The 12715-nt window shown below is 38.5% G+C and overlaps 1 protein-coding gene across 3 annotated transcripts in view; it reads right to left on the bottom strand.

Moving 5' to 3' along the window:
• Nucleotides 1-12715, bottom strand: part of LOC121388625 — a 57780-nt gene that overhangs the window by 11098 nt on the left and 33967 nt on the right. For 2 of the 3 annotated variants that reach the window (XM_041520046.1, XM_041520045.1), the window contains one exon: nt 8204-12458. In XM_041520046.1, the coding sequence (XP_041375980.1) occupies nt 8208-12449 (4242 nt within the window). In that variant the 5' untranslated portion in view covers nt 12450-12458 and the 3' untranslated portion in view covers nt 8204-8207. Of the gene's footprint in view, nt 1-8189; nt 12459-12715 lie in introns of all 3 variants that reach the window. The other variant, XM_041520047.1, reaches the window with a different exon arrangement.

The following is a 12715-nucleotide window of genomic DNA, read 5'->3' on the forward strand; positions in this document are numbered from 1 at the left end:
GAAATCAACATCCTTATCCTTTCTCCAATGGAGATGGGGATGGAGAGAGAGAGAGAGAGAGAGAGAGAGAGAGAGAGAGAGAGAGAGAGAGAGAGAGAGTGTGTGTGTGTGTGTGTGTGTGGCATGTTTGTTTGGTTGAAAGACACCACTACAGCAAAGAGTGGTACGATCCTTCACAGCAACACACACGTTTGTTCATGTCGGCCGTGGAAAAAAACAATGGAAATTTAAAGACACCAGCATATTTGTATCCAGTGGCCATTTTGCGCCTATTACATTGGTTATTCCAAGCTTGTATGTATGCATGCGTGAGAGTGAGTGCGAGAGCGAACGAGCGAAACGCAGAATTAACATTACGACCCATCAGAAAATATATTAAATAGTGGTATGTGGATGGGTTCTTTTCTTCTTTCTTTAAGGTTTAAAAGTCGATGATCAGTCTGCACCAACTTTGTAAAAAATTCTCACGACCGATGTTGTATCGGATTAAAACATTAAAAAAAAAAAAAAAACATTTTTTTTTTTTTAAATTTCCCCAAAAACCCACAACACTACCAACCCACAGTTAGCAGTGTCCGACGCAGTTTGTTGGGCACACTTGGTATGTGAAATTCCACGCCACAAACTACCAGCTGTCGGTCTGATGGTATATTCCCTGAGCCGTTTAGGAGATGGCGAACTCGTTTGGTCAGTGACTGCATCCTTGTGCAGGTCTGGAATCGTCTGGTCAATGTCAGTCAATCAACAGTTGAGTTATTTTGGACGAAATAGTCCATACTCTACGCAGAGCTTTTACCTACTATTTTAATACTTTAATACAATCGTTATGTATTTATCCTACAATCACTGTTAGTACGGGCAGATTTCTAGATAGCTTTCGTAGTTAAAGGCTAAAACAATGGATACGCCTTCTAAATGGCGAAATATCAGTATTTTGGCAGTTGTTTAACAATATATGCGATTGCTGCGGGTTTAAAGGTAGGGTCAGCTCAAACAAGAGCCTTGTGTGTTGGAAAGATGCATACCCGGACCACCAACATATACCGACACTTTAGCAAATGAAAAACGCGTAATTTTAGAGTTAATAAAAAAACATAATTATTCCTGCTAACTGGGGGCAGCCATTTTGTTTCGTTTTTGTGACGTCCGGTGGGATAGCTTGGGGCGAAGTGATGTCAGCTCCTGACCATCTCCTGTATGTACAGTGTAAACAAAAGCAGTAATTTTCGACAAGGCGCTTCTCTTTGATCAACCTGACTTGTAAAACAGCATAAATGACGTAATAATATAATAGAACTATTTAACTATATATATTTCAAGTTGCATTAACGGAACTAAATGGGGTTATAGTATTTTTCTCGGTTAAATAATCCAAAGGAAAAATTTACACTATTAGGCCTATTGATATGCTACGTTGGTGCAAAAACGACAACCCACGATACCCAAGTGATAGTTTTCTTTTCTTTGGGATTATGCAATTGGTCAGTTTTGTGGTTTTAGATGGAAAAGTTTACTTAATCAATAGTTTTACAGAACTATTTACAGTAATAAACCATGTCCATTACAATTTTAGGGGCGACACGTAATATTCCACAATACCGGTATGTATTTTTGTGTCTAGACAGCGTCAATTAATTGGCTCGTCTGGTTACCAATCAAATACACACCTGCCAATCATAAATCACAGGTAGAAGCAACTAACAGCGTAGACCAATTAACTAAGAAAACACTCGTGTTATCATTTCAGTACGTATTTTCAGTACGTATGTTAATGCATGGGCAAAACATTGTTAATCTGTTCGACTTGTTGTGTAGCCACTTCGACAATGGTATTTTATTTTATATTGAAAAATAATATATATAGTGCTGGATATACTTATTGCTGGCTTACTGGGATGTGTATTAATCAGAACATTGCAATGTATGACTATTTATCATCCCGCAAAAACCAGGTAGATTGTGTTTCTCTAGTTCTAAGGCTCATTCCTGACGTTACGCGTTAAGTATTACGCCAGAGGGCGTACTCACTGAGATGGTACAAAATGGCTGCGCCCGTTATATATAATAGCCGTCACATTTAACCGTTTTATTAACTAACTATACGATTATACGTGTTGATATTATGCAGTAATGTGCATTATATATTGTTGAATATGCATACCAGGCCAAATGCCTTAATTGTCCTCTCCTTTAATCCTGCGACCAAAGTCGATCAGGCGAGCGCTCTGCTTTTAAATTAAGCCTGGTGGTAAATCAATACTAATGAACTTCTTGACATCCTGTCAAGGTCATGTTGATCGCTATTTAGCCGTTTTAACCACTGGCTAGCAGGAATATCAAGAGAAAACGAACGACCAGTTAACATTAAGATCCATACTATTTACAACGGCTGAAACGCTATTATTCACATAATAATCTTGACATATTGTCCAGGCAGATGTCTCTGATCGTAAATCAGACGACATCAAGGCATTATTTTCTAAACACAACTGCTCAATTTTGACGGTGTAAATAATCAATGCAGGTTAAATTAATACCACTATTTTTTGTTGTTTTTCTTGTTCGTACATACTGACCTTGGAAAAACTGTTGAATTTTTAAGACTTATCTAAATTTGAGACTTCTGTGGTATGTTTTTAAATAAGGAATCCGTGGTAACCGTTATTGACATCCATCATCTATGTGTACTTCATGCTCTGTACAGAACACAGCTCGCAATGAAGTAAGATGCATACTGTCAATCCTAATAAGCGTATTTCTTTGAAGACCAACAGGGATGAAAACAAGGGTTTAGTCGATCAATGAAACAAAAGGAATATTTAATTAACGACACCACAGCACATTTTAAAATATGGCTCAGTGCTATCAAGTATTATGGTTTTTACAACACTTAGTCAAGAGAAACTGGAAATGACTTTCGCAATTTAGGCTACTCGTACTGATAAGAGAGTACATATCAAGGCCTTTGATATACCTTCCGTGGGCAATGGATGGGATGAGGAAATAAACCTATTAAAATAAAGTTTGTTTTGTTTAACAACACCCCTAGAGCACACTGACATATTAATCATGGGCTATTGGATGTCAAACATTTAGATAAACCTATTAAGGTGACCTACTCACAGATACAAACGCAGAAACTTAAAATTTGTGTTTGATTAAACAGTCCATTTCAGTCTTCCTTCTGTGATGTGGAATTCCTAAATCCCCATTTACTGTTGTATAATTGTCCAAGTCTGAATATTGTGTTTGCCATACAGACGCTCTGGATGCATTTAGTTGTACATTGCATTAATTAAAAGATGGTGACGAGATGTGTATGGTGTATCACAGCAGTTGACACTATCCGTTGATATAGAAAACACTTCGGAATTCGTTAAAGCTGCAGTTGAGTTCGTATTTTACATTAGTAATCTGTGTTAACTGATGGGAAGACAAAATTGGCGCTCCAACAGTTGTTAGTTGACAACACTGGTGTGATCATCCGAGAGGTAGACGTTTAGCATACGGTAACTGTGTTGGCATGTCGGGTCATATATAATTGTACACGATTTTAACAAAAATACAATTTATTATATAACTGGATGGTATTATAAACTTAAACAATGTGCATAATTTGTATGGGTTTTTATATTCGTTTTTATATTCGTATTACGTATCGAACGCAGAAATACCCGATGTGATACGTTTGAAACATGGTGGCTTTAGATTGCACCAACGCTAAGACAGTAAAGGATGTGCCCAAAATAAACAAGCCAAAATTAAGTAAAAACATGCTAACCTCAAAACATTTCACCTCAAAACCAATGGAATGTTAATGGCATACTGTTACAGATTTAAGGACCTTATTTCTCTAAAAATGAATAATAAATCAAAATTACATTAATTTTCAGACCAAATCTAGCTACTGCATCACTTTAACTACATTATGATGGAATGAAATCCATGCCAACCCTCTCAGCAATGTTAGTTGTTTAATTATGGACCATTGTCATAATTCAATTTTTTTTTTTTTACAAAATATCCTTAATAAGTGGAGTATGGTGGTTACGTAGATGGTTGAATAAAGTACATTTAGGGACAAATCAAATATATATTTTTTTAAATAATACTTTAAAACGTTAGATCATGTAATAGGTCAATGGTTTGTGACAATATGCCTTTAAGGTCTAATTAGATTAAAATAACTTGAAATGCATTTTTGAATGTAGACAACTTTTTACCAGTTATTATTAACATTGCCACATTAAAAAAGACCTTGATGTGCTCAGAACAGACAAAACGCCTGTTGTGCCCAAATTAGTGTAATCTAAAGCCCCGAACATACACTTACTAATTATGACAGTATCTCAGAAAAGAAATTGGTGTGTTCATTTGGTTTGTTTTTCTTTCATTATTATTATGTCATTTTTTTATGGGTGTTGATTGGTTTTTGTAGTAGTTGGGGTGGGATTTGGGGAGTGGGGGATAGGTATTACTTAATATAGGTAAGAAAAAACTCAGTGTAACATCTACAAACGATCGTTTATATATGGTTACTGTAGTATTGTATGGTACATCTACAAAGTTTCCGATACTTTCTTTCAGAAACAGTCTCAGTGACTTCACACAATACAGTGAAAATGAGACTATTTCAAAAACATCACTGTCAGTCTTTACATCGCCTATAGTAACCTAATAAAATTAGGACCGATTCTAGCATTTAGAGCAAGATACGAAGGCAAATAATAAATAAAAAGCTACCTTTCTGTTTTTGGAGAAGAGGCTATATTATTGTATCTTTGTTACTTACCGCAACCCCCTCCCCCGTTATTTCGATCAAGATACTAACTTACTAGTAGCAGACACTAGTTTACATTCCATTGCAGCGAGATATTAGTACAGATATTTTGACCAGTTTCGTGTGACCAGTCACATCATATGACTTGTTAAAGTATTTTGCTTGCTATTTGATATTTTGTTTTGGAGACATCTCTCTTGAAATAGAACACTATCCAGTCGTCAATAATTTGTCTCTGAAATAAAGTCTTCTATACTGTTGACGATATACCATGCAATTCTAAAAATAACTAGACGTGCAGACACGCACAGGTAAAAACAGTAAGAGCCACTGGCACACATACACGCACGCACACACGCGCAAGTGGAGTGCAGATACGAGATCAGATTTCAATATTTTTAAAAATAATAATACACGCATGTGTGTGTGTGTGTGTGTTAATTAGGGAGTGATTAATTTCCCTTCAATTTTAGATAATTTAAAATATTACCATATCCTAAATTAAAGTATATAGACGCTATATAAATTCACATGGTAAGGGGAGCTGCTAATAACTCCTGGAACTGTATCAGGGGTGCGATGTCTGCATATCAGGCGAAATTACCATTAACAGCCAATGAATTAAAAATACGTTAAAATCTAATTTAGCACAGTAAAGATTAAATCTAGTATATACGCGAGTCCGCAAAGTATGTTCGAATCCTGCCAGATTACACTGTTTTTTTAAACAGTGTATATTCTTAGTTTTTTTTATGAGGTTACACTGCCAGAGTATAAAGAGTTTCCCCGTCTGTTATAGATTACATTTAGATAAATAATTTTTAACGTCCATTATGTAATGAGATGATGTGGTTCAAATGCACACTACCTAGAGCAATCATAATCTTACAAAACACACGCTTTTCACATAAACACAACACTCATACATGTTAAGTTTATGAAGTTCATTACAAAATATGTCAGTTATTTATAATTTGTAAACATCTCATCCATACTGTGTCAGTTATAATTTTACTTTTAGTTCAGTTGTAATGAATTATACTTTAGAAATGTTGTTTTCACGTTTATCTCCATATTATTGGTTCAATCATTTGCCAGGTCTGTCTGCTGTGTATTGTAAGTTTACTGCGCGTTGTACAGAAAAAGCAACAACCAAGAATGCAAACCATTGCTCCCCTTTCGCTCTTAACACACCAATAAACATGAATGCAGTAACATTTAACAGCCAATACTTAAATAAAACAGAGTAATTTAGTTGTATTTTATGGTCTGTATGACTAAGCAGGAAATAAACGTTTTGCTACAGCCCATCATCTTATACACAGAAATGGTTACTAATTAAAACGCTCTGGAGAATATATTTATGAACTCTATTTTCTGCATACATATATAAGCCACCTGAATTCAAAGACAACTAACTGTAGGTCGAGTCTCCACGAGTACTCGAGTACTCGGGCATGGGCCGAGTCTAGCAAGACTCTAGTCCATTCACAGGACATGAGTACTCATGTAAGGAAGAGTACTCTCATTTAATTATGTATATGTTTACGTCATTTTGCCATATGCCAAGCAGCTTGCCGCCGGTTATATTATAGAGCTATGAGACATGGAGGGAAAACAAACGTCGAATCTGTGAAATGCAATATAATGACATGATTTGACAAACATATTCAGCGCTGGAATCAAGATGCATAATGCTATTTTACTTTATTCCTTAGTCTCATTATCATCTAGTGTAAGTGTTGGATACTCGGGTCCGGGTCGAGTTTGACCCTCGAGTACTAGAGTCCAATATTTTGGATTCGTGGAGGCCTTACTGTAGGTAAATAAATGACAATTTACACACTTGTTTGGTTGTTATTTGAAGAGGTTTTTTTTTGTGTTGTTTGTTTTGTTTTTTACACCCCAATTTGTTAGGATTTTGAGTGTTAATGGTATCTGACAACATTCATACTTCAACTACAGTATCAAAATTAGAGGTGCAACGATACAGGTAGGGCCCGAGACGATAATTAATGATAATGACCCTAGTTATTAGGCAGTTTAAGACATTTTTGGAAATTACACCTTTCTTATTATTAAATTATATACCAGTACAATGTCTAGCCGAGTTTGCTGCCATTGTAACATACTGTAATATATTGAAAATAAGAAATATATTTATTTAGGCCGTTTTTTCCCATATGTGAACTGTGAAAAAATGGCCTTAAAATGTATTTCAAATTTTCAGCAAATGAGAATTATTTTAATATTTACACATGGGTATCTTATTTTCACTTCAATAAAAAAAATCTCCTATTATCAAGAGATTATCTTTAGTCGACAGTGAAGACTGTTACATTATAACACTGTACAGCATGGTATTGTGTAGACAACAATTTTAATAATCAACAGAGTGACTGCCACACTATCCAGTGGAGAAAAACACTGCTTTTTGGGGATAAATATGATTGCGATACAGCTGCCATAAATCAATGTATTTTATTGTTGACCTCTCATCGCGATACAGTACTGTATAGAAATAATTACTGCATAGTTAGAGATATTGCCAAGCGAAAGGTTGCAAACTTAAGATCAAGGAGACAATTCCATCCATGGTTTTTAATCAATGTGCCGTTTAACATAGCCTTAATAATAATTCTGAAAATAACAAAGATATGCACAGACACGCATAAATAAACAGTCTGACACAGCAATATGAACACAGGCACTCACACACCACACATAGGCACACACACATAGGCACACACACACACACAAATACAATTTGATATTCTTTTATTAATAGCTCAACATTAACTGTTCAAATGATTTCGAATGACTTAGTGGTTATGCGGCTTAATGAGTTGGTATACAAAAAAAAGTGGTACAAATAATAATTTCTGACAACAGCTAAATGCATAAATGTATGAAAACATAAATGCACAATCATGTTTTCTACTAGAGGGTAAAATGGGTATGGCGCCATACTCAATTTTGTTTGCACACTTTATCTTTTAGTGGACCTTTTGACAAAATTAATGACTTTATTATTACTGTATGATTTTTCTTAACCTTAACCCATTTTCTGTCTGGGGGAGGTCCCCCATACTTCCTATCAACTGCGGTTGCATTCAGCACACACACTGTAAAAATTCAAGTTCATAGCGCCATACCCTAAAATTTCTTTCTGGCAGATACATTGACAATGGTGATTATTTGAAAATCTTAAAGATAACTTGCCTCCGCATTAACGATTTAGGGGCAACCCCTCTCAAAAAACAAAAATAAAAAATAATGAAATAAAAATACCCCCCCCCCCCCCCGCCCCAAAAAAACAACAACAACCCCACCCCGTCTTTATGTCCATTATAATAAATGCTGCCACTTACCATAGCCTACATTTTTAACCACCATGTGTAATACTCACTTTTGATTACTCACCTCGCTAATAAGATGCTGGGTTGATGACCACATTGTTCTGTCGGCAAAGTGCGTTGTTCAGCTCGTGCATGGCTTTCATAGCTTCGTCCCGCGACTCGAACCCGACCACTGCATTCCCCGTGGGATGTCCATCTCCAGTGTAGTGCAGACGAATAGACTCCGGCACAGGACTGTGACCTTGAAAAAAGCCCAGGATTTCCCTTATGGTCACCGACAGGGGCAGATTGGAACATCGCAGATAGAACCAGTGTCTCTTCAGAACTCCTGGAGGTATGGATTTAGTGCAGTCATTAGCAGGAGCATCAGGGGTGTCTGCAATCAGTGGAGGACCACCAGACTGCAAGGGGTTTCGTGCTGTCGGTCCGAACTTGGAGACCAATCGTGCTTGACGCATCCGTGTCACCATTTCAACTTTAGTAACACCTACTACCGATATCTGATTGTGACCCATGTTGTGTTTGTCAAGTTGCAGACAGCCTTCATGATGTTCTTTTGAATGGAATTCGAGAAATGCCTCTCCAGTTGGCTTGCCATCGCCATCATGGCAAATCTGTAGTCCACGAGGAGCTATTGACAAACCTTGACAAAATTCTCTGATTTCACGCTGCGTACAAAGAGGTGGTAGTCCATTCAAGCACACAAAGTAGGAATCTTCTTGTACTCTACTGTCGGCATCATTTTTTCCAATTCGTTTTGCTTCATTATCTGATGGTGGTTTTCCAAGTACAGACTGATCATTTTTACCAAATTCTAATTTTCTATTATCGACATCTCCAAGATTACTTTCAAAGTGACTGAACTTCTTTTGATGATCTAACACTGCATCGATGTCTTCTTTCTTTGCTTGGCTAACACGAATAAGTCTGGGCCCCATGGTCCTACATTCGCAAGCAAATACTTTCTTCAAATCTTCGTGTGTGGACACTTCTACATAAACTGTGCCAGTTCCAATGCCTTTCTGATCAATGTCAATATACACTGCATCTCCACCATTAGCAATATTAATTCCCAACAAAAACTGAACAATATCCTGCTTTGTTATTTTTGGGGGCAATCCCTTCAATGCAGCCATAAATGGAGGACTTGTACTTATCTGCGGCTGTTCTTTGGTACTGTCTGGTTCATTTAGCTTGGGGCGCTTTTGAGGCATGGGTGGTGAATCCGTGTCAGGAATATATGAATCGACAGCAGTTTCATAATCTTCCTTAGTACACCGCTGAATTTGAACCTTCTTTCCATTCATATTTGTTCCAGCCTTTTTAAGGGCATTGACGACATCCATGTCGCTTGCAAACTTGATGTAACCTTGTCCGGTTCTTCTACCTTGTTCATCATTAATTAGTTTGAGTCCATCAAATGGAATTTCGATGGGTGCGAAGAATCTTCTGACTTCACGGTATGAAACATCTGATGACATACTATGAAGTACAACATGATAAGATCCACGAATATCTTCTGATCTAATCCGTTTAGAGCCTCGGCTGTCAGTTCTGCTGTCTTTGTCAGAACTACCTTTAGAATCACCTCTTGAATCCTTGTCTGCAGAACTCTTGGACTGACTAGATCTCGATTCTCTGTCTCTTTCTGACCCACTTTTTGACTGATCAGATCTAGAATCCCTGTCTCGTCTTGACTGATCTCTATCACGATCTCTTTCCGAATAGCTTCTTGAATCTCGATCACTGTAGCGGCTACTGCGATAATGATCATCTCTTCTGTCTGATCTGTAATACGAGTCACCTCTTCTGTCATAATCTCGATCTTCATTTCTTCCCCTGGACCGTGACCTATCATCTCTCTCCCGATAAATGTCTCTTGAAGAAAATCTTGCAGAATCTGGATTACCTCTTCTACCATACCCACCACCAAAATGTCCATCATCAGATCCTCTTGAAGGCATAGGTCGTCCCATGTGTCTGTTGTCACGGTCAGCGAGATCCCTATTGTCTTTGTCTTCAGGCATAGGCTTAGCCAGTGGTGGGGCATCTCCAAGCAATCCTTTACCTGGAACTGCAGGCTTACTAACAGGTTGACCATTCTCTGGTTTTAAACTCTTGTCACCATAAGGCTGTCTGCCATCCTTCCATTTGTCCAAGTTTTGTTGGTTGTCTTTAACTAAAGCATTACTATCCTGTAATTTTGGTACATTGCCCGCAATATGAGGAAATCCTGGTCTCTCAACATCAGTCTCTTGAATATCAGACCCTATAGTAGGAACATCTAAAAGTGGTACTGGACCTCTAAATGGACCACCAGGTCTCCCTCTCCCTCTTGAACCTTCCGGTGGAAATCTTCCTCCAGGTCCTGCAAATGGTGGATTTCTGACTCCACCTTGCATTGGGATTCTTCCAGCTGGCCCAGGAGGGGAATCTATATCGCCTTGGCCCTCAGGTTGAAAATTTCCTCCTATACCTTCATGAGGCATTCTACTGTGTGGTCCATCTGCTCCTAGCCTTCCTCTCCCAAGTCGTTCAGGAGGCATCCTTCCTCCAGGTCCATCTGCTGGATAAGCACCACCCCGCACTTCAGGTCCAAATCTTCTCATTGGTCCTTCTAATGCATATCTGTCTCCAGAACCATCTGGTGGAAATCTTTCTCTCAACCTATCAGGAGGAAACCTTTCTCCTGACACATCTGGAGGAAACTCTTCTCCCACATGTTCTGGAGGATATCGGTCGACAGGCCCTTCAAAATGATGTCTAGGTCCATCTGGAGGAAATCGTCCCCTTGGTTCACCTGGTCCAAACCTTCCACCTGGACCCTCTGGTCGTGCTCCCATTATGTCTTGTCTAAATGGTCCTCTTGGACCATGTGGTACATTAAGACTGGAACCTTGGTTCATGGGATCAAAATGGTCTGCCTGTGGAAATGCACCTTGATTCTGAGGATAACCAGATCTCTGATCTTGATTCATCCCTGAAAAACTTGCTGGGGAATTAGACATTCTCTCACTAACATTTGGGCGGTTTGTTAGGTTAGGATTTCTAGGAGTACCATCTTGAAGATAATCCGGTTTGTCATCCAATCTACTAAAGATTTGCCTTTCTCTTGGTGTGTTCCGGAAATCTCGATCATCAGGAAATTCATTCCCAAATTTAGGACCAGTGGTTAGTCCTCGTGGAGGCATTAGAGTTTCTTTTCGCAAATCTGGATCATCTGGAAATTGACTACCTTTTTTAAAACCTGGTTCAAAAACCTCTGGAACATTTCTAGCAGGCAAAAAACCTGCACCTGGTCTTTCATTACTTTTAAATGTAGGCCCAACTGGTTTTTGAGAAAATGGTCTCTGTTCAGTAGGAAATATTTGTCTGCCATATTCATCAAATTGAGGGATATCATCAGGCTCCTCGGGTCCCTGTACGTTTTGACTCCAAGGATCAAAGCTGTCCCTTTGAGAACGCACAGAATCAAACTTCCCATCAGATGGTTCATACCTAGCACTTTGTGGATTCCTGATATCTGGTGGATAGTTCATATCTTCTCGTGGACCACGACTTACTGGGTCATAATCACCTTGCCAGTTTTTGTTTCTGCCATCAAGTGGAAATGGTTCATCAATTGGTTTCATGCTTGCAGGACCTCTAAACTCATTTTTTAACCCTCCTGCAAAAGGTTCGCCTACTGGTCTTGAAGGTCTCATTTCTGGAGGCATGGCTCTAGAATCTTTAGGAATCATATCTGCATCTGGATGGTTTAAACCAGCATCTTGCTGTCCGTAATTGTAATTCCCAGGGTCAGGGTAGACATCATTCCTTGGATACTTTTGCAAGTCTGCTTGTTGCTGACCATCATACCAGGACTGCGGTTCTTTGAACACATTTGCAGGATCCTGTCTTTGAAATTCAACTTTTGGTGCTCCTCCCCAACTGCTATTTCGTGACAGTGGTTCTCCACCATAAATATCATTATCTAAGGGTCTTCCATGTGGATCAGGCACCTTAGAAGACTGTTCTGGAACAGTGGGGCTGGAGTTCGCAATTGGTGCTCTAGCTTGTTCAATGACATTTTGCATTTCAGTTTTACTACTGAGGAACAGTTTAATCACAGAGTCACTTAACATTTCAAAATTTTTGTTCATCCCTTGCCTAGCATCTTCATCTGTACTGAAAGCAATGAATGCATCTCCCTTCTCACCACCGATTATGTGTACTCCACCAGCAGGAATACTTAGACCCTTGAAGAAGTTTCTTATGTCAAGAGCACTGGCTGACCAAGGTAGGCCTTGCAAACGGATGATTACAGACATATTGGGCTTCTGTAAATTAATAAAAAAGAGAGAGAAAAAAGTAAGTCTACGGAAAATGTCAGCTATGAAGCAGCAGATGTTTGCTGCAGACCCCCCCCCCCCCCCCCCCCCCCCCAATTTTTTTTTTTTTAAATCCACTCACACAATACCCCAATACATATCACACATTTACCTCAATGTCTTAAAGAAATGTTTTATTTAACGACACACTTAACACATTTTATTTACGGTTATATGGTGTCGGACATATGGTTAAGGACAACACA

This window comes from Gigantopelta aegis, chromosome 14 (genome assembly GCF_016097555.1).
Source record: "Gigantopelta aegis isolate Gae_Host chromosome 14, Gae_host_genome, whole genome shotgun sequence".
Classification (NCBI taxonomy): domain Eukaryota; kingdom Metazoa; phylum Mollusca; class Gastropoda; order Neomphalida; family Peltospiridae; genus Gigantopelta; species Gigantopelta aegis.